Source organism: Schistocerca gregaria, chromosome 4 (genome assembly GCF_023897955.1).
Source record: "Schistocerca gregaria isolate iqSchGreg1 chromosome 4, iqSchGreg1.2, whole genome shotgun sequence".
Taxonomy (NCBI): domain Eukaryota; kingdom Metazoa; phylum Arthropoda; class Insecta; order Orthoptera; family Acrididae; genus Schistocerca; species Schistocerca gregaria.
In genome coordinates this window covers 37,289,888-37,313,625 of record NC_064923.1, presented here as the reverse complement: position 1 = coordinate 37,313,625, position 23,738 = coordinate 37,289,888, and the positions used below count along the sequence as shown (strand labels likewise).

The window sequence follows — 23,738 nt, the reverse complement described above, 5'->3', positions numbered from 1 at the left end:
TTTTTCTAGCTTTGTACCTGTTTCTTGTCTGGATCTTACAAGTCTATGATCACTTGTAATTCGAAAGTGGTTAACGACTATTACGGCCTATATAAACCACGTGTTGACAATCCAGCTAAGTGTCTTGTCGACTGGTAAAACTTTCTTCTCAACTTACCACAAGTCAATAGTGCCAGAGGCGCGAGCCGAGGTACAGCTGCGTAAACAGGCGGTCTGCTCTGAAAGTGAATGGTGCAGAGCGCGTGCCCTTGTGACTTCTGTTTTTTCAGGTGGTACTTCTTTGGACACGTGTAACGGTGGCGTAGCGTCGTCAGAGGTGTGTCGGTGGCTGTATGGTCCCCTGTAAACGCACCGAGTAAGTTGAACAGATCTTTAAGACGTCGATGATCCGGATTCAAACACCTCAAGCTTGCCTGTACCAAACTGACAGGGGATCTCCAACTTTAACCAACTATACCACCGCTGGGCCCCTAATGAGCTCGATTTTAAGTGAACATTGAGCTAGAGCCTAACCGGCACTTCTATCTTCCCCTAACAACGAAAATTTACTATGATGATTGTCTCCTTTCGCTTTTAGAGTTCTGGAATTTTTTTTCAAAAGTAACACATGGTTTAGGGTCCCGCAGTTCTTAACAGGGTCACTGGGCGTATCCTGACTAGTTGATACAAAAACGCAGGAATTTTTTTTCTGTGCTTATAGGCTAAGAGGAACTTTATGCTCAGCACGAGAAAATGTTTGAAAATGGATCGCAGAACATTCTTGGAGATCTTAGGATCCAGATGTTTTCGTCTACATTCATGTTTATATACCACCAATCAAATACCACAATTGTTCGAGAAACAGCGTCTTGTTTCAGGAGAGAAAATCGTTGTTTCAAACGAATCTCAAAGACTGAACATCCTTTCTCATATTAACGAAGTATAACTCGGAAATCAAAAATTGTAATTATTCCAGCAGACAGGAAAGATTGCTGCTCATTGTGAAATACTTTGACCGGTGGTTTTTGTACCAGTGTAAAATAAATCTTAGTTTCGTTTAGCCGTTCAGCCACTCAGAAATGTTTCTCTAAAATTACACCATTCAGACTTGAATTTTTTGTGGAGGAAGAATACTGTTCCCTTGTATGGTGATTTTCTAATGGTTTTAGATGCAAGATTTACATAAAAATATGTAAAAATCTAAAACTAAACTAATCTCCACCAGAACAGGACACGAAGGCTTAAGGTACCGACCGGCCGCCTTGTCACCCTCAGCCCACAGGCGTAACTGAACTCATATATTGAGGGGCATGTGGCCAGCTCACCGATGTCCCGGCCGTATGTGAATTTACGAGACCGACAAACATATGCACCCATTTTCAAAACAAACTTGATACACTTGGTTTCATTTCATTAACTGAAAGAACTAATTAGTAAATATTCTCTATTATAATATTACAATAATCATTCAATAATTAGCATTGAAAATAACAATAACAGTATTTTGTTATACCATGGAATACAGCGAACAAACAACACCTTTGTATTCTAGTGGTCAGAGGCTGCTGTGCACCGCTACATTGACTTGCTGATATTTTCATAGTGAAGCCCAACAGTCGGCAGAACTTCTGCACGATGAAAAGGTTGAACATTCACAAATGTGTACCCCATGTTTCCATTAGGGAAAAATACTTCTGTTGCAGCTAAGACACAACAAACGTTAATGTACACAATTGTAGTCAGAGAGTCTGAAAGGGTTAAGGGGCTTAATGGAAGGCGGTGCGTAGTTCCATCTTACCGGAGTCGAAACAGATTGATAAGGATGGATTAAATATAGCAGATGGCTACAAAGAACGATATCCAACACACAAACTCGATAAACAATTTTGGTCGCTACACGCAATACAGGAGTAGTTAAAAACCTATAATTCCGAGGATGATCATCAGACCGTGTCAATCTCAGAATCTCTCCAATGAACACGTTCATCATCTCACCAAAGAAACATCAGAAGTACGCCGCTTGACGAAAATGTGAATCGTTCTGAACACATGGTTGGATGTCAATGTAACGTCGTATACGTACACAATATCTGCTGGTACATATGAACGTTTAGAGCTGCGATCCTCTTTGACAGATACAACAGCCACAGCAGTGCACTACTGATGCTGTTGTCCAGTGTTGTTACCAGGTCTGGCGGATGCTGAGTGAACACTCTAAAGGACATAGAGGTGTGGCGAACTTGTAGAAGGGGCTGCCCTGTGAGTCTCGTCTTGACCAGTCGGTCGAATCGTGCAGTCTCCAGATTTGTGGAGTTTTTGGACGTAGCAGTAACCCGCTGTTGGACGGCGTGGGAACGTCGGGGTGGGCATACTCATCGACATGGTTCTGGCCAGTCACGCCTCACCGTGACAACGGGAATGGCCGCACTGTGCGCCCAGAATATCACAAGTCCTTCACGTCCCCGTCTGCCACACGAGAGCAAGTGGTGGATCCTCTGCAACCTCAGTGTCAACCTGCACCATTTGTCGGGGACTAGCAGCAGCTGGAGTGGGGACTTACGTCCCACGCGTAGCGTAACACTACGACGCAGTCGGCTGCGTTTGGAGGTGTCCGAGAATGGGAAGTGTGAACTGCTGATGAGTGCCATTGCGTTTTGTTCAGCGAGGGAATCGCAGTTCACCACTACTTCGGACGACCACCGTCAACTAGCACTGCTGCGGCCTCGGAAGAGATCCCTTCTTCCGATGTTTTGGAGAGGCGCAGTCGTGTTGCTCCTGGCGTCGGGGTGTAAGGAACTATAGGGTACGACTTCAGGTCAGGGATGGGTGTAGTTGAGGGAACACTCACAGTGCTACGTCGCGGACATCCTACGACCTCACTTGTTATGTCTCATGAGACGGCATCGTGCTGGTGTTTTTCAACAGGAGAATTCTGGTACATACATTGCTCGTGTCACAGTGAACTGTATGCATGGTGCTGAGTTACCCCTGTGGCCAACAAGATCCCCAGATCTGTCCCCGATGGACCGTGTGCGCGTGTGGTTGGGATGTCAGTACCAGTGTCCGGGATGTCAAGAACAGCGGCTGAAGGCCTCCTCGCCCCAGGAGAGGACATACGACGGCTCTCTGACAGCCGGCTTAACCCAATCAGAGCAGTGCATCCTGGCCACAGAGGATGCAACATTGTACTGGTAAGTGGGCTCATACTGACAAGTTCTCTGTAAATTTTACTGTTTTATACTCACTGTAACGACATCAGACACCTTCTCAGTCCGTGAAGCTTTATTTCTTTTCCTCCTTCCCTTCCTTTCTGTATGGTTACCCTTTTTTTTGTCAGGCAATGTGGAAATTTCCCGCCAAACCATATTGCATTGCACTATTTCACCCTATGGGACTTGTAAAAGGATTAAAGATAGTTGATAAGAATGCATGAATTGTAAAAGAAAAATGATAGGCCTCAGTTCAGCCAGAAACTCCATCAAAGTCCTGGTTCATCATGGGCAAATACATCAAACGTGTGGTATGAATCCTGATAAGAACAGGATTCAAATACGGAAACTTTTCGGCACTGCTGCAACGAAATAGAATTCTCAGCAGTCCATTATCTTATTGTGAGACCGAAGCGACTGAAAATCTAAATCACATGTTTTTCTCATGCTAAAAACGTTCAAAGAGAGTGTTAATGGAAAGGTTAAATAAATAAATAAGCAGATGCACGGCTTATGTGCGAAATGCCCATTCTAGTAAGAGGCAACAGCACATTTCAATACAAGTGTTTAAGTTGATTTCATAATCCAATATTACTCTAGAAATATTTAAGCCACCATAGCACGAAACTAGTAATTTTCATCAGGTTAGGAAATGAGTGAAACATTAATAAACTGATTAATGTAAAATGTTTGTAATGATACAAATGTAACTCTCATAATTGTACTGCGTCATTTGCGTACGACTCATAGCTATAAGGTATTTAAAATTTACAAAATAACAAATGAAATTACAAAATGTTCTGCTAAACTAATTATGTCAGCCTGATAAGTTCCTTATGCAGTTCCTACCTTCTCCTCCGGACTTCAGCTTCCGGGGCACTTACGAAGTTGCGTGACGGAGACAGCCAATGTCTAGTGTGTCGCCAGATACGCGTGTCAGACAGTACAGTGGACCTTATGTTTCGCTGAGCTGCAGAAGTGACCGCTGACGGCCGACGGGATTCGGGCTGTCCACCGCTCAACAGCCGTGTGAGCGCCAGTCATGCGACAAGCGACTGGTCACTCGACTGTATTTTCGTTCAGTCTGTTTTTTCAGTCGAATGAAACAACCGAATGAAACCAGACGTCAGCTGTATGAATGTTTTCACTCGCTCACTGGGTTTTGTGTTTCACTCTATGCGAGACAACCGACTGACGCAAGTCTCTGGCGGTGGCGGCCGTTATATGAATCTTTTCATTCGGTTCAGGTTTTAATGATTTCATTTCCATACATTTTCAGCCGTTTTGGTTGCAAATGAACCATGACTATGGTTGACAACCGTTCTTGTGACAAATAAGGTACCTTATTTTAAAGAGATGTGAATAAAAGATATATTTCTAAAAGTACACTAGTTACTTCCTTAAATACGAATTTTCGCACCTGTGACATTAAATGTCAATTTTTGGTTGGTTTTAGAAGATGAATATCTAGTGATGTACTGTCTTCACCAATCACTTTTTAACAGTGGTTCTATTAGGTCAATTTCTTGCGTATTTGCTCAGTACAAATTTCGCAATTGATTTTACAGTAACTTCTCGATAAGCTAGAGACTTAAAACTTTCAACATAGATCACAACTGGATGGCACTGAAATTCTGACTCGCTTTCGAGTATGGTGTGTGGCAGAGGGTACTTTGTTTTCTGGTCTGTGTTTCTCTATGTCTGTCTGTAGAAACTACGAAAGTTAAGTTAGTGACTAGAACGAATTATGGCGAAACTGTCTGTTTTCATATATTATTGAAGAACGGCGTCATGCTGAAGAAAATGTACAGCGCTGGTAAGCACTGTGTATCTGCTCGCATGCCTTTATCTTTGAAAGTAAAAATAAAATATAAATTAATGTACTTTTTGTAATAAGTTAATGTCATAGTTTGCATTTTTTACGTTTAATTAAGACTTTTTTCAATATTAAAATTTTTTGAGCCGTCCCGTTTTGGGTCTAGAAAATATGGTCGCCTTAACGCTCTGTTAAGCGCCTAGAACCTTAGCTGATTATGCCGCAAACCGCGAATTTCTGCTTTAAATGTCATTTGGCTTTTAGTCATTGAGCTGTACTAAAACTGACATAATTAACTTTCATATTTCTGAGTGCAAAAAAATACTACGTTCGAACACGAACGTCACTCTAATTCTCTTTCGCAAATCCTTGTTACTCGTGTGCGATGTATGTCTGGTGACCGGTATGAGGCGCACCGCCCGCTGCCGTTGTCGGCACTGACAGGCAGGCGAGCAAACACTCTCCCTCCCCCTCTCACGTTCCCCCCCACCACAGCACATCGTGGCCACCGACCAAGTTATCGTGTACAGACTGCGTGTGTCTGGGAAACTAATCCTATTTGACCCAGATGTCTGGGGTTTCCGAAGGTTTTTGTCTGGTGTCAACAATTTAAGTGATGGCAAGCTTACCCACGCGATACGTTAGCTTAATCAGTTACGCGTTGGTGGGACGTGGATAACTCAATCCACAACAGTATGTGAATTACTTTCCACTAATGAAAAGAAAAATTACTCCATTCAGTTCACAATTACATGAACATGTTTAATGCTTATTTCAAATTTCGCATACTCCCTGTAATATGTCTCCACTTCTCCTGGTTGTAGGGCTACCCTTAGAATAATGTAGCAATACTTTAGTTGAACGAATGAAAGCACTGCACCCTGGGTTAACTCAGAAGAATGAATGGGTAGCTCAGTCAGCTAAAACACCAAAGAGAGGCTACAATTGAAAGAATGAATACATAGTTCAGAAAAACTTCTGTTATTACTTCAAAAGACTGAGCGAGCTGGTGTGGTGGTTAGCACACTGGACTTGCATTCGGGAGGACGACGGTTCAAACCCGCGTCCGGCCATCCTGATTTAGGTTTTCCGTGATTTCCCTAAATTGCTTCAGGCAAATGCTGGGATGGTTCCTTTGAAAGGGCATGGCCAACTTCCTTCCCAATTTTTCCCTAATCCAATGGGACTGATGACCTCGCTGTTTTGTCCCCTCTCCCAAAATAACCAACCAACCTACCGACCAACTTAAAAAGAAAGAATGGATAGTTTACTCAATGTGCAAAGCTAGAGCGGTGTCGAACGTTTTCATTTGGTTGCTCCCATAGCCTGCTTGGAGAGAAGAAATGAATACTAATCCAACCAACACATACAAGTACAACAGACTGTTTCGACCATTTTCGTTCGGTTGTTCCCATCACCACGTGAGATGCGAACACCAATGCCGGACGTCACTCAGATGAGAGCACGTGAAGTTCTGCGGAATAGTGACAGCAGCTTTAACGGAGTAGAGGTGGGTTACTGTACTCACACTGACCGCGGGGTCAGGGATTTTCACCTACCTCGAGATGACTGGGTGTGTTGTCCTCATCATTTCATCAGCATTCATGAAAGTGGCGAGATTGGACTGAGCAAAGGTTGCGAATTGGTACGGGCGCTGATAACCTCGCAGTTGAGCGCCCCACAAACCAAACATCATCATCATCATCACACTGACCGTGTGCAGACTTGTTCGGGCGTAGCGGCCCGACGAAGCAATCCGCACACACTGCCGTAGCAGCAGCTAACTTGACCACGTACACAGCAGAGTGCGTTGTCAACTCGCAGCCCCAGCCCCAGTGCCGGAAGATATCGCCAAAAACGCCTCTGACATGAGGTCAGCTGCGGTGGATGAATTTATTGACGATCAGGAGGAGGAAAGAAATGGCAGTCAGATGGTGGGGCGATGGGAAGTGCAAGCAAAACGGTGAAAATGGTGTGCAAGTAACGGCATTATGGACACGACGCTGAGACTGGAACCGAAGTATCTACGCCAGAGAAGAAGCAGCTAACTGCACGCAATAAATATATCGAAACTTTTTGCAGCAGATGGAAACCGTGTACCAAACCGGCACTCGAACCAGGGATCGTCGCCTGTGGCCCACCTCCAGAGCTACCCAGCACAGCTCGTGGGATTCCCTCGCTGGTTTACATCTGCCAATATCTCCCTCCTATCTTCGATTTTGGAATAAATATCTAACGGAGCCTACCGGTAAATCTGTCAACAGGAAGCCAGTTCTGTGACAATATGAATAAAGTAAGGAAAACACGACTTCGCAAAGGCTTTCCAATTTTCTCGCAGAGAACTGTAACTCATAAACTCTGGAAAAGAAAAAGATGTGTCCATGTAATCTGGTTTTAAATGGTACCAAACTAAACAGGTTATGCGAACGAGACGAGCGTTATGGTTTGGGGAACGTTTTTGTGACATTCCACGGTGATATCGTCATTCTGGGACTCACAGTTGATCAATACAAGAATGCACCTACCCTTCGAGATTATGTCCATCCCTACATGCAGTTTGTTTTTCCTCGGCGTGATGCATCAGCAAAACAATGCAGAACTAACTCGTAAGTTCCACAAAACTAGTATTCTTTTTAGTACGCATCTATTCTTCGTAACTAATATTCGTGGAACTAATATTTCTTTATTGAACTTTTATACGCCCAGTCAATCAGAACAGCAATGTTAATTGTGCTAAACATTTTGTATTTACGAGTATTTTCTAAATGTAATTCGTTCAGCTGACTGCTGTCCACAATCCTTCACCACCAAATAACGCACAGTAAAAAGAAAATAATTTCTGTTTGCCTTCACTCACTATTAACCAAGACTTTTTACAGAACCATGTGTTGGAGAAAGTTCTGTTGTTCATTCGGTCGAGTTGAAGCATCAAGAAATCTTTTGGTTGATGTGCGTCTAACCGCTTGATTTCCAGTTCCTCTTCTATACTTAATACATAAAGGGCTATTTAAGCAAAAGATCTACATTAAATAAAACAACATGTTTACTGTTACAAGTGGAATTACATTTGTTAGTATGATATGTGTGTGTTGTGTTACGGTTTTTGAAGGAACATGAGGCATGGTCTAGCGAAAAAAACAAAACTCTACTTCAGAATATGGTTATGGTTTTTGTTTTGACAAAATACTAAACGTATATCTAACGATAAAAATAAAATAAGTAAAACAGAGTACCTCCAGTGGTCACGTAACACAACATACACACAGACATACTACCAAATGTAAATTCAGCTGATGATGGAGGTTTAAACCTATGAAACGCGTCGTGGAGACGAAGGAACAGTGGCTGGTAACAGTAAAGTTATTGTTTCATTTAACGTCAATAACAGTCACGATAAAGTTTAACCTAAAATGTTCGCATTTAAAGCAAAAAATCTACCTTATTCGTTTTAAAATCGGCGTACCAACACTCGAGTTTCAACCACGCAGCTCCAGAATACTGGACACTACTGAGAGTTGGCGTCGTTCACTATTGTCCACATTTCCCGTTGAGAATGGCAGTAGGGAAGGAGGGGGGGGGGGGAGGGGGGAGCAAGGAATGCAGTAAGGCACGTGAAGAAAGTGCAGTTAGGTGTTGCGGGCTGACCCCAAACGTTGTGAAGACCTGTGACAGGCTGGCAACACGAGGAGAGCGGAAACGTGGCATGGAGGAAACGGAAACGTGCGTGACCCGTCCACTGAGGCCCTTGCTGGCACACGATGGCAAGGGGCGAGGTGGAGGGGGAGAAACCGCGACTGCTGGACTGGAATGTGGAGGTGGTTGGGGGCTACAGGCCACCTGCTGCTGGCCCTCCGCTTTCGGTGAATGCGATGGGGAAAGGAAAGCCTGTTGTCGCTTCGGAATGATTCGCGTTGTGTGTGTCTGCAATAGAGAGAAAGGGGCCTGATTACGTCGGCTTTCTGTCAGTCGTACTACGCCACAGCCATCTCGTACTCGAACTATTTCATATAAAACTGAAAGAGATAAATGTATCACAAAATATTTGATGGGGCCGGGCCCCTGTAGCCCTTTAAAAGGAGCCGCCCCTGCCTGAAGTACTAACGAAAGGTGGATGTAGACTCTTTCAGCCGCACGGCAACCGTCTTTGGAATGTACAGTAGTGTCTGTCTGGAGATGTTTTCCTGTATGCATTCTTACGTACAACGTGCAAGAAAAGAAATAAACAGAAGTTTAAATGTGCCCTGGATTCCTCTAGATGCGCGAAGAAGAATTTTCGAAACCAAGCTTAAAATGTGTGTGAAAAGAATAATTTACAATCAGCGTAGACTACCACTTTTAAGTCATAGCTGTGACACTTGGACATCACTGTACAACTGACAGTCCCTCAGTGAGTAAAGGAGAGATGCATGATGGGGATTACTAGAGAGACAGTAAATCAAAGAATTGGGTCAGAGAACAATCTGAAGTTGTAGTCGTCATTGTCAGTGAAATGAGAATAAAATGGTGGGCGGGATGTGTAGCGAATCGAATAGATAGGAGATGACTCAGGGAAATTGTTTAATGGATTCCGAAAGGTGATGGAGGGCCGAGACGATGACCAAATGTAAAACTGTGTTGAAGAGCAAAATGAATGAGCTTCACTGAAGATAATAATGCATGGAGGAACCAGGAGGAACCCTTGTCCTGCAGTAGATGACGAAAGGCTGGAGATACGAGGATCACGGAGTCATATGTAATGAAAATGACTATGTCTTGTCGTAAGAGAAGGTATGGACTTGACGTGGAAAACTGTGATAGTCGTAAGGGGAATGAAATATTTTTTTAAAGTGGAAAATTAAGTTCACTGATATGAATGGTACAGGTATTTATATTTCCAGAGCCACAGCCATCAGCAGGGGGAATATCCATTACTTCCGTCTTTGTTGAATGTTGTCAGACTGACACTGCAATCGTAATATTTAACTGTAAGTACAGTGGTAAAATATATATGGCCAGTTTCCTAGGGCGATTCTGCCTGGAGTGCGAGGCGTGTGGCGGCGGTAGGCTATGGCCAGAACGATTGACGTTCCCTGTTTACGACGGGAGCTCTCAGGACTGGAGAAGCCGGATGAGGTACAGCGACGTAGCTGACCTAACCGTGTCGCCCTCTAGGCGACTGTGCAGAGGACTAATACTCAGTATGTGCTGGGTGGCCTTCGTGATCGCGTATGTGGAAATTTGAGAAGATTCAATATGGACGTCTGTTTGCGCTGGCTCATTATTCCCTCCCATGTAAATTGTCCGGCTGACTGCTTCTACACATTTCCCGTTATTATTTGGTTCAGATAACATCGACTGTGGTGTGTTGTCTGCATCTGGATGGTGAAAGATGGGTAGAAGTTACGGTTGCTGATTCCCTAGACATGAGAAACACCTTAGTCGACTTCGTGAAGTAGAAGGATGACTTGGAATCTGTTATATCACCGACGTCAGTATTCACGAGTGGGGCAAGCAAAAAATGGTTCAAATGGCTCTGAGCACTATGGGACTTAACATCTGAGGTCATCAGTACCCTAGAACTTAGAACTACTTAAACCTAACTAACCTGAGGACATCACATACATCCATGCCCGAGACAGGATTCGAACCTGCGACCGCAACGGTCGCGCGGTTCCAGACTGAAGCGCCTAGAACCCCTCGGCCACACCGGCCTGCTGGGACAACCCGTTTCCTCTATTTTTGTTAAACGTTTCTAGTTACTCAGTGGGTTGCAGCTCGCCTTTCTAGGGAAATAATTTCCACTCTTTATCTTCGGAATTATACTGTGCAAGCGATCGTAGATATCTACATCTACATCCATACTCCGCAAGCCACCTGACGGTGTGTGGCGGAGGGAACGATAACCGCCATGCGGCTGATATCGAGAACTGTCGCGCAAATGCTATGACATTCTGGCAAACCATGTGAAAATACACATGATCTTGTAATTCCAGAATCTGGAGGTGGCTATAGAAAGAGTGGCAGCAAGGAAGCAGGCTGGAGCCAGAAACAGGCTCGCCTTTGTGCCGGATGGAACCAACCCAGCCTTTGTACACCAGTGTGTGTGTGTGTGTGTGTGTGTGTGTGTGTGTGTGTGTGTGTGTGTGTGTAGTGAGTGAAGTGTTATGAAACAATGTGTGTATAGTGTGTGCAGTGACTGATAGTGAAATATGAGTGAATAGTGTGGCATTACATTATTTAATGAGTTATTTGTAAATAAATTATTGTATACCAGGAGTAAAATCTAATGATTGGCTCTAACTAGAAGTCTGTAAATATATGTGTATACGAATTAGCTTATTGTAAATTGATCTAAGCTTGTAAATACTTTGACATATCCTATATCCTTGTAAAAAGAGATCTACGGATGAATAAAACTACTACTACTACTACTAGTTCAGGGAGTGCCCACAGTCCACTGGAGGTGCTCTGGTCCCGCGTCGGACCCGCGTGTGTGCTGTGTCAGTTGACTGGTGACCATCAGCCGCTGTGGATGACCGACCGATCCCACAGGAAGTATCTAGTGCTGGGAGGACTGAATGCGGTTCTCTCTTCACGGTATATGTGCGAGTGCCTGGTGGACGATAGCTGTATGCACGATGCAGAAGTGATGATTTTGTATGGTGCTGGATACGAATTGTTTTTACTACCTCAGTATGATATGTGGTGATATAGCCTGTTAGAGATCGGTTTCACGCTGAAAAATGCAAGTTTTCCTTGACATTTGTAGGGCAAAGTAATTGATGAAGTGCCTTTGGTAGTAGTTTCCGTATCTTTAGACTACTTTTGCAGGGTGTAACTGTCAGTGCAATATGACTACTGTATGTTTTTTCCATCTGTACAAAATAGTTTTGACTCTGAAAGTCTCGTAATTTGTCCGTCTGCAGAAAATTGCTAACGGTGCTTCCACACCGACAGCAGCAGCATTTTGGCCGGTAAATTCTGTAAGAACAATCAGAATGCTCCATTTGCAAGACATCCTTTATGCAGGGTATAGGAGCCTCTACAAACTGGTTCGAAAAATCGGAGGAAATGTACCTACAGAAAGTTCTGAGAGTCGCGTGATGTCTTTATTTGTATGTTCAAGTTTGAGAGACAAGTCCAAGAAGACCATCCATCTCTGGCGGGATACTGTCCCTCACCTGCCATCTCCAGACCAGCTACTCTAGCATACGGAAACGTCACCGAACATTCCAGCCATTTTTCCCGTCTGTACGACAGTGCTTCTAATTCTGTTAGTGTAATTGTTCTGATTTTCTGGTCTGTGCTTAGACACCGGCGTGTGCTTCGACTAGTGAGGAAAGTAACGTTCCTGATTCCAGCAGCAGAAAATGTAAAACTAAGCCCACTCGCTCTTTCAGAAAAGTGATGAGTATCACAGCAGCTGTAGGACTCAGAAGTTTTTCTCTTCCTCTAGCAGTGCCTTCAAACAAGCAGCTCAAACTCGAAAAGTGGTGAGCGTCCTGTTTTTAGAGTTACAGAGATATTTATTTTGACTTCCAGATATCGTTTTGGTGTGTAGAATCAGATAATGCAGCTGATATCGGTTTCTAGATCTGTTTCCGTCAAAAAGGATATGAAGTGACTCAGGGTGGTTTCACAAGCGTTTTTTTTCTTTAGAGTGTATGTTCGAGTGTGGCGGTACACATTGCGACATTGAAGCAAACTATTGTGCAGCGTTCTTTTTGAAAGAGCATTTATTGACGGATTCAGTTGGATTTAGTAACTCCTGAAGCAGCTCCTGCTCAAAGACAAGTGTATTTCCCACTAAATGGCGCGAGGTGTCTCAGGGATGGTTTCAAAAGTGTGTCACTATCTTTTTGGAGTTCGTGTTCAATTGTGGCGGTGGTGGTATTCCTCGGAATAAAACATGTAATTGCTTAAATGTTCTCTCGTCAGCCGTCACCTGTACGGCCGTCTGTGCAGTGGTACATTTAGTTTCTGTCGTACCTTCGTGTATGCGACAGTTTTCCGCGACAACATATCTAACAACTCTTGAAGCAGTTCTTATTCGACGAGAAAGGGTATCCGAGCGTCGGGGATTTCTCACGCGACAGGAAATGCTTAGCGCGCTGCTCTACGGCTGTCGCGTGGCCGTGCCGTAAGCCTGGGCGGAGACTTGGGGCAGAGAGCGGCGCGTTAGCCTCACTTCCGGTGAGTAGCGGATACTCTGTGGTGAACGTCTTGCCTCCCGCTCTTCGGAAGACTCACTGAACCTGACTGAACTTTCGTTGAATGATGTACAGTTACAGCACACGCATCTATCAGCATGAGTTGCGAAGTGTAACTTAGCCCCATCTTCATTATTGCGTGCAGCGTATTCATCTTTATCAAATTCATTGCTATCGACACAGTCCCGAAATACATGGCTACAGCTAATATACTCCTCCTTCTCCAGCAAAGACATCTCATCCATTGTACACAATAAACAATTGGGTCCATTCTTCTAGTCCAGCAGGTAGACACGGACTGAGTCCTTTTCCCGCCATTTTTTCCCAGAACACCATCTTGGATTGCATCAATGGAGGGGAGAGGTGGAGGGTCGACAGCGCCCTCTGGTGGTGGTGTTGTGAACTAGGTCAGTTGGACTCCACACCTCATGGTGAACACAACAGATGGAGCTATTCTCTATGACAGCTCCAACTGTTTAAATAAACAATGCATAATACGTCAGTCCCATCCAGCAGCCCAGCACAGACTAATTCCTTTTCCTGCCAATTTCCAGGTGGGGGAGGGGAGGGAGTGAGGGATGAGGGGAGTGGTGTTAGGTTAGTGGAGGAAGTCCAACGGACCTATTTTCCCGCTAAAATCTGACATTCCCCTCGCGACATCACTGCGACATTGTCACATCTACCGTCGGAGCTTGGATCCGCCATCTGGAATAAATTTCGCTACAGCGCAGGGTGGGTTGATGCCGTTCTTGTCCCCCTACTAATAACATTATTCAGAAGCGACAACATGTTCCTCCTCGACTGTTAATCTTTTGTCACTATTGCGATGCTGATAACGTGGCCGTTGAGTGCCCAAAACTGCAACTGTGACATTTTCAACTGACAGATATATTAATATACAATTTGAAACTTCCTGGCTGAAAGACTACACAATTATAAAGGCCGGCCGTGGTGGCTGAGCGGTTCTAGGCTCTGCAGTCTGGAACTGCGCGACTGCTACGGTCGCAGGTTCGAATCTTGCCTCGGGCATGGATGTTTGTGATGTCCTTAGGTTAGTTATGTTTAATTAGTTCTGAATTCTAGGCGACTGATGACCTCAGTAGTGAAGTCGCACAGTGTTCAGAGCCATTTGAACCATTTTTTGAAGGCCCACAGTGCTCAAAACCATTTGAACCATTTTGAATTATAAAGTACTTCTAAGGTACTTTTTAAGACAGTTAAATAAAATGGTTGTCCTTATTGGTGCAAGGAAGCACAAAGTGTTACACGTTATTCCCTATGTTATTCGGTCTGAACTTGCGCAATTAGTAAGCGAAAGTAAGGAAAAATTTTAAAAGAGATTTAAAATTCAGAGGGAAGAAATAATACCTTAAGTTTTGCAGCGATATTGACTTGGTTATCGGTTAAATGGAATAGATAGCTTCTTCAAAAAAACTTTAAAAGATGACGGTATATAATGTGAAACAGGATTATGGACAGTAGCTGAATTACGTCAAGTGCTTCTGAGGGAATTAATTCAGATGACACACTGAAAACAGTAGACGAATTTTGTTGTAACTGGCGACGGCAGAAATTAAGAAGGATATAAAACGTAGATCGACAAAAGCATGAAAATTATTCCCGATGAAAGAGAAATCAGTTAACATGTAAAACAAACTCACGTGTTAAGAATTCTCTTCTATAAGTTTTTGTTTTGAGTGCAGTGTTATAAGGAAGTGAAACGTGGGCGATAAACAGTTTACACGAGAACAGAGCGGAAGCTATTGAAACGCAGCCATACAGAATAATGCTGAAGATTAGATGAGTAGATCTGATAACCAATGAAGTGGTATTTAGAAGAACTGTCAACAGAGAATGCTTAGGTTGCGCGGGAAGACGAAGAGTGGCTTATAGCTAGGAACACTGCGACGCCTCAGGAGTATCAATAAGTTTTCTTTCGTTAAGAGGAGATAATTCTCATGGCCATCCATATTCACATATTACTTATTTGGTATGTATCAGAGAAAGCAGTTAATTGCGATAGGCGGACCAGGGAGGCGCTGACAGCAGCCATGTTTTCCCTCTTCAGCCTTTGATAAAATAATGAGAAACACAACAACGCATTAACGTAACTATTATTATACAAAATGTAGTGAAATTACCTTTACAGACGTAGAGGACCAAGACGGTTAAGTTTAGCATAGGAACTCATGTCCGGAAGCGTACCGTTTTATCGCTAGACGCAAAATACTACAACACACGTTCAAATCTCCCACAATTTCGGCCTACTACCTACAGTATTAAGTACATCTTTTACGGGTGACATGATGGTCAGTGCCTATTGCAGGTTTCTTTACATGCTGAGTTTACATGTTGAGTTTGTGATCTGCTCACATACGCTTGTACCTGCTGTTGTGCTTGTGGTCTTTGTTCATACTCTACTGCTCTACTGCTCTACCTTCCTCTTGGAGGATGTGCCACCGTGTCTACGTCAAAACATGCGATTCCAGCACGATGGGGCAACACCTTATTTTTCACACGCAGTCCGATATCGTCTGAACCAACAATTTTGAGGGCTACAGTCATGGTGACCCGATTGCTTGTACTGCACGTTTTCACTCCTTGAACGCGCTAGGCTGTTACCTGTGGGATTACATGACATCCTCAAGTTACCAGACCACTGTCGCGTCTGAGGAAGACTCACTGGCTCGGGTTGTGGCTGCCGCGGGTGCTGGATTACCAGGCACTCGTGACCACGTGCAGCAGAAATTGGTACAGACGTACGGCCTTAATGATGCTATCCCAGATTCCAAATTTCAGTAACTTTTTACAGTCGTTTTTCACTTCCCGCTTCGTTTTCTGTTACACTCGCCGTCGAACGCCACTTCTTCTTCACACAAATCTGAAATAACTTGTTTTTCTGGCGCTAACAATCCAATTGCGGTCGTGTTTCACACTCAAAACATGCCTGATTCATCCACTGAAATTTACCAAAATGCGACCAGTTCATCCAACATGTGGTGGCACTAGACGAAAACTCACTGTCGGCGACGAATCAGATTTGAGAAAATTTTATTATTATAGTACTCAAGGACTATAAACGAAATTTCCGGCTTTTCACCTCACTGAATTTTTTTTAAAGATTACGTCGTAGTTGATGCCAGCCGCTATTTCTGCTTCAGCTGATACTAATGACAACGCAGATAGTCTTTCTTGGCACATCGTGCTTGTTAAGTACGTCTTAATCGTTTTGAACATTGAGAAACTTCTCTCGGCAGAAGCTGTACTGAGCGGAACTGTGATCATTACTTTGATTGTCAAGTAAAGATTTGGATGTACTTCTTTCAAATTATTTTCTCATATGTACTGAATAAGCTGTTTTGCGTCTTTAATGGAGTCCTGTCCGCCCCTGGTAGATCAGTGGTCAGCGCCACGGAATGTCATACCTAACGCCCCGGATTCGATTCCCGGCTGGGTCCGAGATTTTCTCCGCTCAGGGACTGGGTGTTGTGTTGTCCTTATTATCTTTATCCCCGCCGACTTTCAAGTCGACAGAGTGACGTCAACTCGAAAGACTTGCACCAGGCGAACGGACTACCCGACGGCAGGCCCTAGCTACACGGCATTTCCATTTCCAATGGAGTCCTAGAGGTTAGATTTAAAAAGTTGGAATTCTCATAAAGTTCGAAAGGCTGTATGTCTCTATTTTACCCGAATCATTGCAATGTTTGCGGAGGTCGTCCTTGTATACCGATTTCAAATAATTTAATATGGTAAATAAAACCAAATCGTTCAAAATATTCGTGTCGACTATTATAGCGTCTATCATTGTGTTAAAAATTGCTAACTGTGCACTGCATTTCAGCATATTGTATGGATTCATCAATCTGTTCATAACCGAACATTGGTTTTTTTCTGTGCTATTCTTTTTTTTTTCATGGGGACTCAATTTCGTAAATACTTTTTTCTACAAACAATGGAGCTTCTGCAACGCTTGTTACGGAATTCTAGACTCCTATCACGAAAGGATAATAAACTATCAACAGCAACTTTCAAGCTCACTTGAATAGATTGCCATAGGTCCCTTATATTCTTGATACATAGTGTAAAATCTCATACCATAAACGTATTGCAACAATAAACTCAAAAGTTAACACTTCCTTCAAGACTCCTACACTGTCGTTAAGAATTTCGGAATCATCAGTTCTATTTTTCAGGTCACTTACGCTTTCGATGACATCATCAAACTGCAAAAATATCGCTTTTACAGCTCCGTGTTTCAGACAGAGGTTTCAATGTCAATTTCAATTTAGTTTTTATAGGATCCCAACGGTTGCTTGATTTTGTGAAATGTACATGAACTTTATTGATGAAACCAAAAAACGTTTTAGCTGTTGTAGAAGTGTTAGCGGCATCTAGCAAGAGCAAATTCCAATAATGGCATATGCACGGCGTGAACAAAGCTCTTGGATTAATATTGACTGTTCTTGTTCTAACACATTTATTAATGCCAACCTTACTGGCACCATCATCTTAGCCCTGCCCTACTGTTTGGTATATTTAGGCCATGATTTCCTAGTTACTTTAAAACGGCATTTGCCTACCGTTGCTTCTGCGACGGCAATAAACCCAACGAAGTGTGCCTCTATCTCACCAGTTGAGGAATTACCAAATCTTAATATTATTGACATTTGTTCAACACGGCCCGAATCCCTGGTACAATCGAGCATTAAGGCATAATATTTTGCTTGTCTGACTTTGTTTATAATTTCGTTAATAACAGATTTGGACATTAATGTAATTAATTAATTTTGTGTGTCGTGGCTCAGGTAATGCTGACAAAGCTGCTTTTCGTTAATATGTTTCAAGTGCTCTTTCAGTGTTAGACAATATTTGGATATCAATTTAAATAGATCTATAGAATTTACATTCTTTCTGCTATGGTTCAGGTTAAGGGATTCTTGGTGCCCTCTAAACGCCAGATGTGTGACTCTATCGATTAGTCATTCAAAGAAGTTATACCCACTCCTTTGTGAATCCCTAATCAGTCTCTCGTTTTCCTTATCTGCTGCTTTTCCGTATTTGATTCCTTTACAGGAATACATCCGTCTATTCTTACATTCCATGTGTCCTTGACATTGCACATGCCTTTCCAATATGCTGCTCAAATCTTTCTAGTCATAGCATCCTTCTTTTACCGTCTACGTCTGCAAATGTGAAGAAATTCGACATGGAAACAATGAACTTTGGAGATATTTAGTAAGCTAACCATATTCGATGTCGATTTTCGACGTTACTAAGTTTTCTAGTGTAATGAAATTTAGTACAATGTCTTTTATTTACGTATTTGTGCTAATTTTCATCTGATTTCTCTAAGTTTCGATGGGGACCATTTTGAATTAAATCATGACGCTGCGAATTTGTTACTGGAAATACCCACTGTCCCGGATCTAATTCTATAAAAGATTCTCTCATATGAACGGTTTGCTCTTGGTTATCACTTTTCAAGTCTGTCTTCGGATCGTAATTTCGGATGACAGCAGTTTCACCCATCTCTGATGCTTTATACGAAAGGGTAACACATTCATTCGACCTTGAAGCTGGTTCTGTTTCAGAAAAGAAAGACACTTGGAGAAGAGCCTCCTTAGAGGCCTCTGCAGCCGTCACGCGTTACGTTTTCTTAAGAAATTTCATCATACTCGAAATCATAGCTTGGTTGTATATAATCATCTCAGCCTTTCTTTTCTTTTTATTCACCGTATTCTTATTTTCTCCCTATGTCTTTGTCTCTTGAGGGTCCTTCAGACTTGATGATCTAAAAAGCATTTTGTGTTAAGTACCTTGATAACAGGGCACTTAAAGTGCTCGGTGTCCTAATATAGAGCGAATAGGTTGCGCGGTCATCATACAAGGCAGAATATTTTTCTTATTCTGTCATGTATGATATCAGCGAAATAAATACGCCAAGAAATGTGCTTGCATATCGACTTAACATAGGATCGGGTTCCTTTAGTATGTATGGCTGAAATTGGTACATTAACACCTTCAGAGATAAAAGACTTGTACGCCCGCATCTCATGGTCGTGCGGTAGCGTTCTCGCTTCCCGCGCCCGGGTTCCCGGGTTCGGTTCCCGGTGGGGTCAGGGATTTTCTCTGCCTCGTGATGGCTGGGTGTTGTGTGTTGTCCTTAGGTTAATTAGGTTTAAGTAGTTCTAAGTTCTAGGGGACTGATGACCATAGATGTTAAGTCCGATAGTGCTCAGAGCCATTTGAACCATTTTTTTAAAGGACTTGTTCATTTGTACCAGTTCAATAACATGAAAAAAGAGTGAAGTGTCACTTGGTAGGATTGATTTCAGAGAGCCGGCATTACTGACCAAGGCAATGCTCCAGCCTGTATTCTCTCTTCCATACAGCATTGTTGCATTTGCTTATTGCTGGACCGAAGTGTCAATTCGGGAAAACTGTGCATACCGAGAGGTCTGTAAACATGGCGTTCAGCTTCCTCTATAAGCATATAATTTAATAATTTATTTTGCAAAATATTTTTGGTCTGTGTGAACGACTTTATGACAAAAGTTGCCTTTGAGTTCCATGCGTTATGACGTCTAGTGCGCATGCGCTGATACGTGACAGGTATACACCGCGCAAATCGTGTACTGTAATAGGCATACCAGAACCAGACAGTAGTCCCAAACTTGTATACTTAACGCACTGCTGCATATATGTACACCTTAGATGCATTTTTAATGGGGCTTAACTGTCATAATGCTTCCAGATGATCCTAGATAAATAGTACTACATTCATACGAAAATGGTGACGGACAAATAAGTCGCTAAAATTTCAACAGCTTCAACTTTTCACGAGGTCGTCGGCGGAAGCCGATAGCCGACGCCTAACGCCGCCACTGTTGATCCAAAGCAAGGAATGGGAAGTGCGAGAACCTCCAGGAATGTTAGCCAGTGTGTCTTTAGAGGCTGGTATAAGAGGCGTACTGCGTGACTGGCCGAGTCTTTCCATCTGGTTTTTGAGGAGATTAAGACAACCCGTCCATATATTACATCAGAGAATCGTCAAGTCAAGTGCTTTCCAGCTGTTTTGCCGAGAAGCTCTGGAAGCTTGGCTCTACCACAGAAGCAGTAGCAGCACCGTTGCACTTCTACTGCCTGTGAATCAAAGTGATGAAGTGGCAACCTATATTATTACGAATAACGTTCAAGAGGCATGCCATTCGGATATGCTTATCTACTAAACACCATAATCTGATAATATCGACACAATTAATAATCATTCATAGAAAACTAACAATTTCCTGCTGAGAGAATGATCTTACGACGTATCTAGATCGGAAGCCATCCTATCGGCGACTGACCTCCGTGGCGGGCAGCCTGTACTTTTTACTTATCCTCCTAATATTTCGTTGCCGTTCGTACATCTTCTTTAGCTTAAACATTATTTAATAATTTATTAGGATGATCGATTTCTGGCGTTGTAGTGTTGTAAGAAAGTACTTATGGCCTGTAGGCTACTTCTAACATTTGTATTGGAACAAACGACTTTTATTAGGAAATATTTATTATGCAAGATTACTTGCTTCGCGCCACAAAAACTGTGCTCAACCTTACGTACCTCGCTGCTGCAGTAACGGGCGTTCTTGTGTCTAGCCGCAGCTCCTCATGCCAACGTACACTGGCAGCGCCATATGGTCCACCGACTCCTTCAGCCAGCATGGAAACTGAGATCTCAATCCCGACTGCTTGCTTTGTGCAGTCCCGCTTTAACCAATGAATGCTATATGATATCTGCAGACGCAATGTTGTTGTTGTTATTGTTGTGGTCTTCAGTCCAGAGACTGGTTTGATGCAGCTCTCCATGCTACTCTATCCTGTGCAAGCCTCTTCATCTCCCAATACTTACTGGAACCTACATCCTTCTGAATCTGCTTAATGTATTCATCTCTTGCTCTCCCTCTACGATTCTTACCCTCCACGCTGCCCTACAATGCTAAATTTGTGATCCCTTGATGCCTCAGAACATGCCCTACCAACCGGTCCCTTCTTCTAGTCATGTTGTGCCACAAATTCCTCTTCTCCCCAATTCTATTCAGCACCTCCTCATTAGTAATGTGATCTACCCACCTAATCTTCAGCATTCTTCTGTATCACCACATTTCGAAAGCTTCTATTCTCTTCCTGTCCAAACTATTTATCGTCCATGTTTCACTTCCATACGTGGCTACATTCCATACAAATACTGTCAGAAACGACTTCCTGACACTGAAATCTATACTCGATTTTAACAAATTTCTCTTCTTCAGAAACGCTTACCTTGTCATTGCCAGTCTACATTTTATATCCTCTCTACTTCGACCATCATCAGTTATTTTGCTCCCCAAATAGCAAAACTCATTTACTAATTTTAGCATCTCATTTCCTATTCCAATTCCCTCAGCATCACCCGACTTAATTCGACTACATTCGATGGTCCTTGTTTTGCTTTTGTTGATCTTCATCTCATATCCTCCTTTCAAGACACTGTCCATTCCGTTCAACTGCTCTTCCAAGTCTTTTCCTGTCTCTGACAGAATTACAATGTCATCGTCGAACCTTAAAGTTTTGTTTCTTCCCCATGGGGTTTAATTCCTACTCCCAAAGTTTCTTTTGTTTCCTTTACTGCTTGCTCAATATACAGATTGAATAACATCAGGGAAAGGCTACAACCCTGTCCCCCTCCCTTCCCAACCACTGCTTCCCTTTCATGCCCCTCGATTCTTACAACTGCCATCTGGTTTCTGTACAAATTGTAAATAGCCTTTCGCTTTCTGTATTTCACCCCTGCCACCTTTAGAATTTGAAAGAGAGTATTCCAGTAAACACTGTCAAAAGCTTTCTCTGAGTCTACAAATGCTAGAAACGTAGGTTTGCCTTTCCTTAATCTTTCTTCTAAGATAAGGCGCAAGGTCAGAATTGCCTCACGTGTTCCAACATTTCTACGGAATCCAAACTGATCTTTCCCGAGGCTGACTTCCACCAGTTTTTCCATTCGTCAGTAAAATATAACATTGTAAAACTGAAAAAATGTAGCTTGAGTAGAAGGCGTACCTCACAGACCTTCTCATGTGGATTCCTCTTTCATTCCTTTCCCCAGTCCATAGTCACCAACATATTTACCATCAAGACCGTAAGAGATGGAAAAGAGCCACCGTGGTACGACAACCTTGTTAGAAAACTGCTACCAAAGCAAAGGGAACTTCACAGCAAACATAAACATAGCCAAAGCATTGCAGACAAACAAAAATTACGCAAAGCGAAATGTAGTGTAAGGAGGGCTATGCGAGAGGCGTTGAATGAATTCGAAAGTAAAGTTCTACTTACTGACTTGGCAGAAAATCCTAAGAAATTTTGGTCTTATGTCAAAGCGATAGGTGGATCAAAACAAAATGTCCAGACACCCTGTGACCAAAATGGAACTGAAACAGAGGATGAGAGACTAAAGGCCGAAATACTAAATGTCTTTTTCCAAAGCTGTTTCACAGAGGAAGACTGCACTCTAGTTCCTTCTCTAGATTGTAGCACAGATGACAAAATGGTAGATATCGAAATAGATGGCATAGGGATAGAAAAACAATTAAAATCGCTCAAATCAGGAAAGACCGCTGGACCTGATGGGATACCAGTTCGATTTTAGACAGAGTACGCGAAGGAACTTGCCCCCCTTCTTGCAGCGGTGTACCGTACGTCTCTAGAAGAGCGTAGCGTTCCAATGGTTTGGAAAAGGGCACAGGTGATCCCGTTTTCAAGAAGGGACGTCGAGCAGAACTATAGACCTATATCTCTAACGTCGATCAGTTGTAGAATTTTGGAACACGTATTACGTTCGAGTATAAAGACTTTTCTGGAGACTAGAAATATACTCTGTACGGATCAGCATGGGTTTCAAAAAAGACTATCGTGTAAATCCCAGCTCGCGCTATTCGTCCACAAGACTCAGAGGGCCATAGACAACGGTTCCCAGGGAGATGCCGTGTTTCTTGACTTCCGCAAGGCGTTCGATACAGTTCCCCACAGTCGTTTAATGAACAAAGTAAGAGCATATGGACTATCTGACCAATTGTGTGATTGGATTGAAGAGTTCCTAGATAACAGAGCCCAGCATGTCATTCTCAATGGAGAGAAGTATTCCAAAGTAAGAGTGATTTCAGGTGTGCCGCAGGGGAGTGTCGTAGGACCGTTGCTATTCACAGTATACATAAATGACCTTGTGGATAACATCGGAAGTTCACTGAGACTTTTTGCGGATGATGCTGTAGTATATTGAGAGGTTGTAACAATGGAAAATTGTACTGAAATGTAGGAGATCTACAACGAATTGACGCACGGTGCAGGGAATGGAAATTGAATCTCAATGTAGACAAGTGTAATGTGCTGCGAATACATAGAAAGATAAGTCTCTCATCATTTAGCTACAAAATAGAAGGTCAGCAACTGGAAGCAGTTAATTCCATAAATTATCTGGGAGTACGCATTAGGAGTGATCGTCGGTAAAGCAAAGGCCAGACTGCGATT

The 23,738-nt window shown here is 42.9% G+C and overlaps 1 protein-coding gene across 1 annotated transcript in view; it reads right to left on the bottom strand.

The window, feature by feature from the left end:
- LOC126266738 (odorant receptor Or2-like) overlaps positions 1-16,394 on the bottom strand; it is a 210,960-nt gene extending 194,566 nt beyond the window's left edge. The window contains exon 1 of the mRNA XM_049971223.1: positions 16,320-16,394. Coding sequence (XP_049827180.1) covers positions 16,320-16,394 — 75 coding nt within the window. The remainder of the gene's footprint in view (positions 1-16,319) is intronic.
- Positions 16,395-23,738: the final 7,344 nt, after the last annotated feature.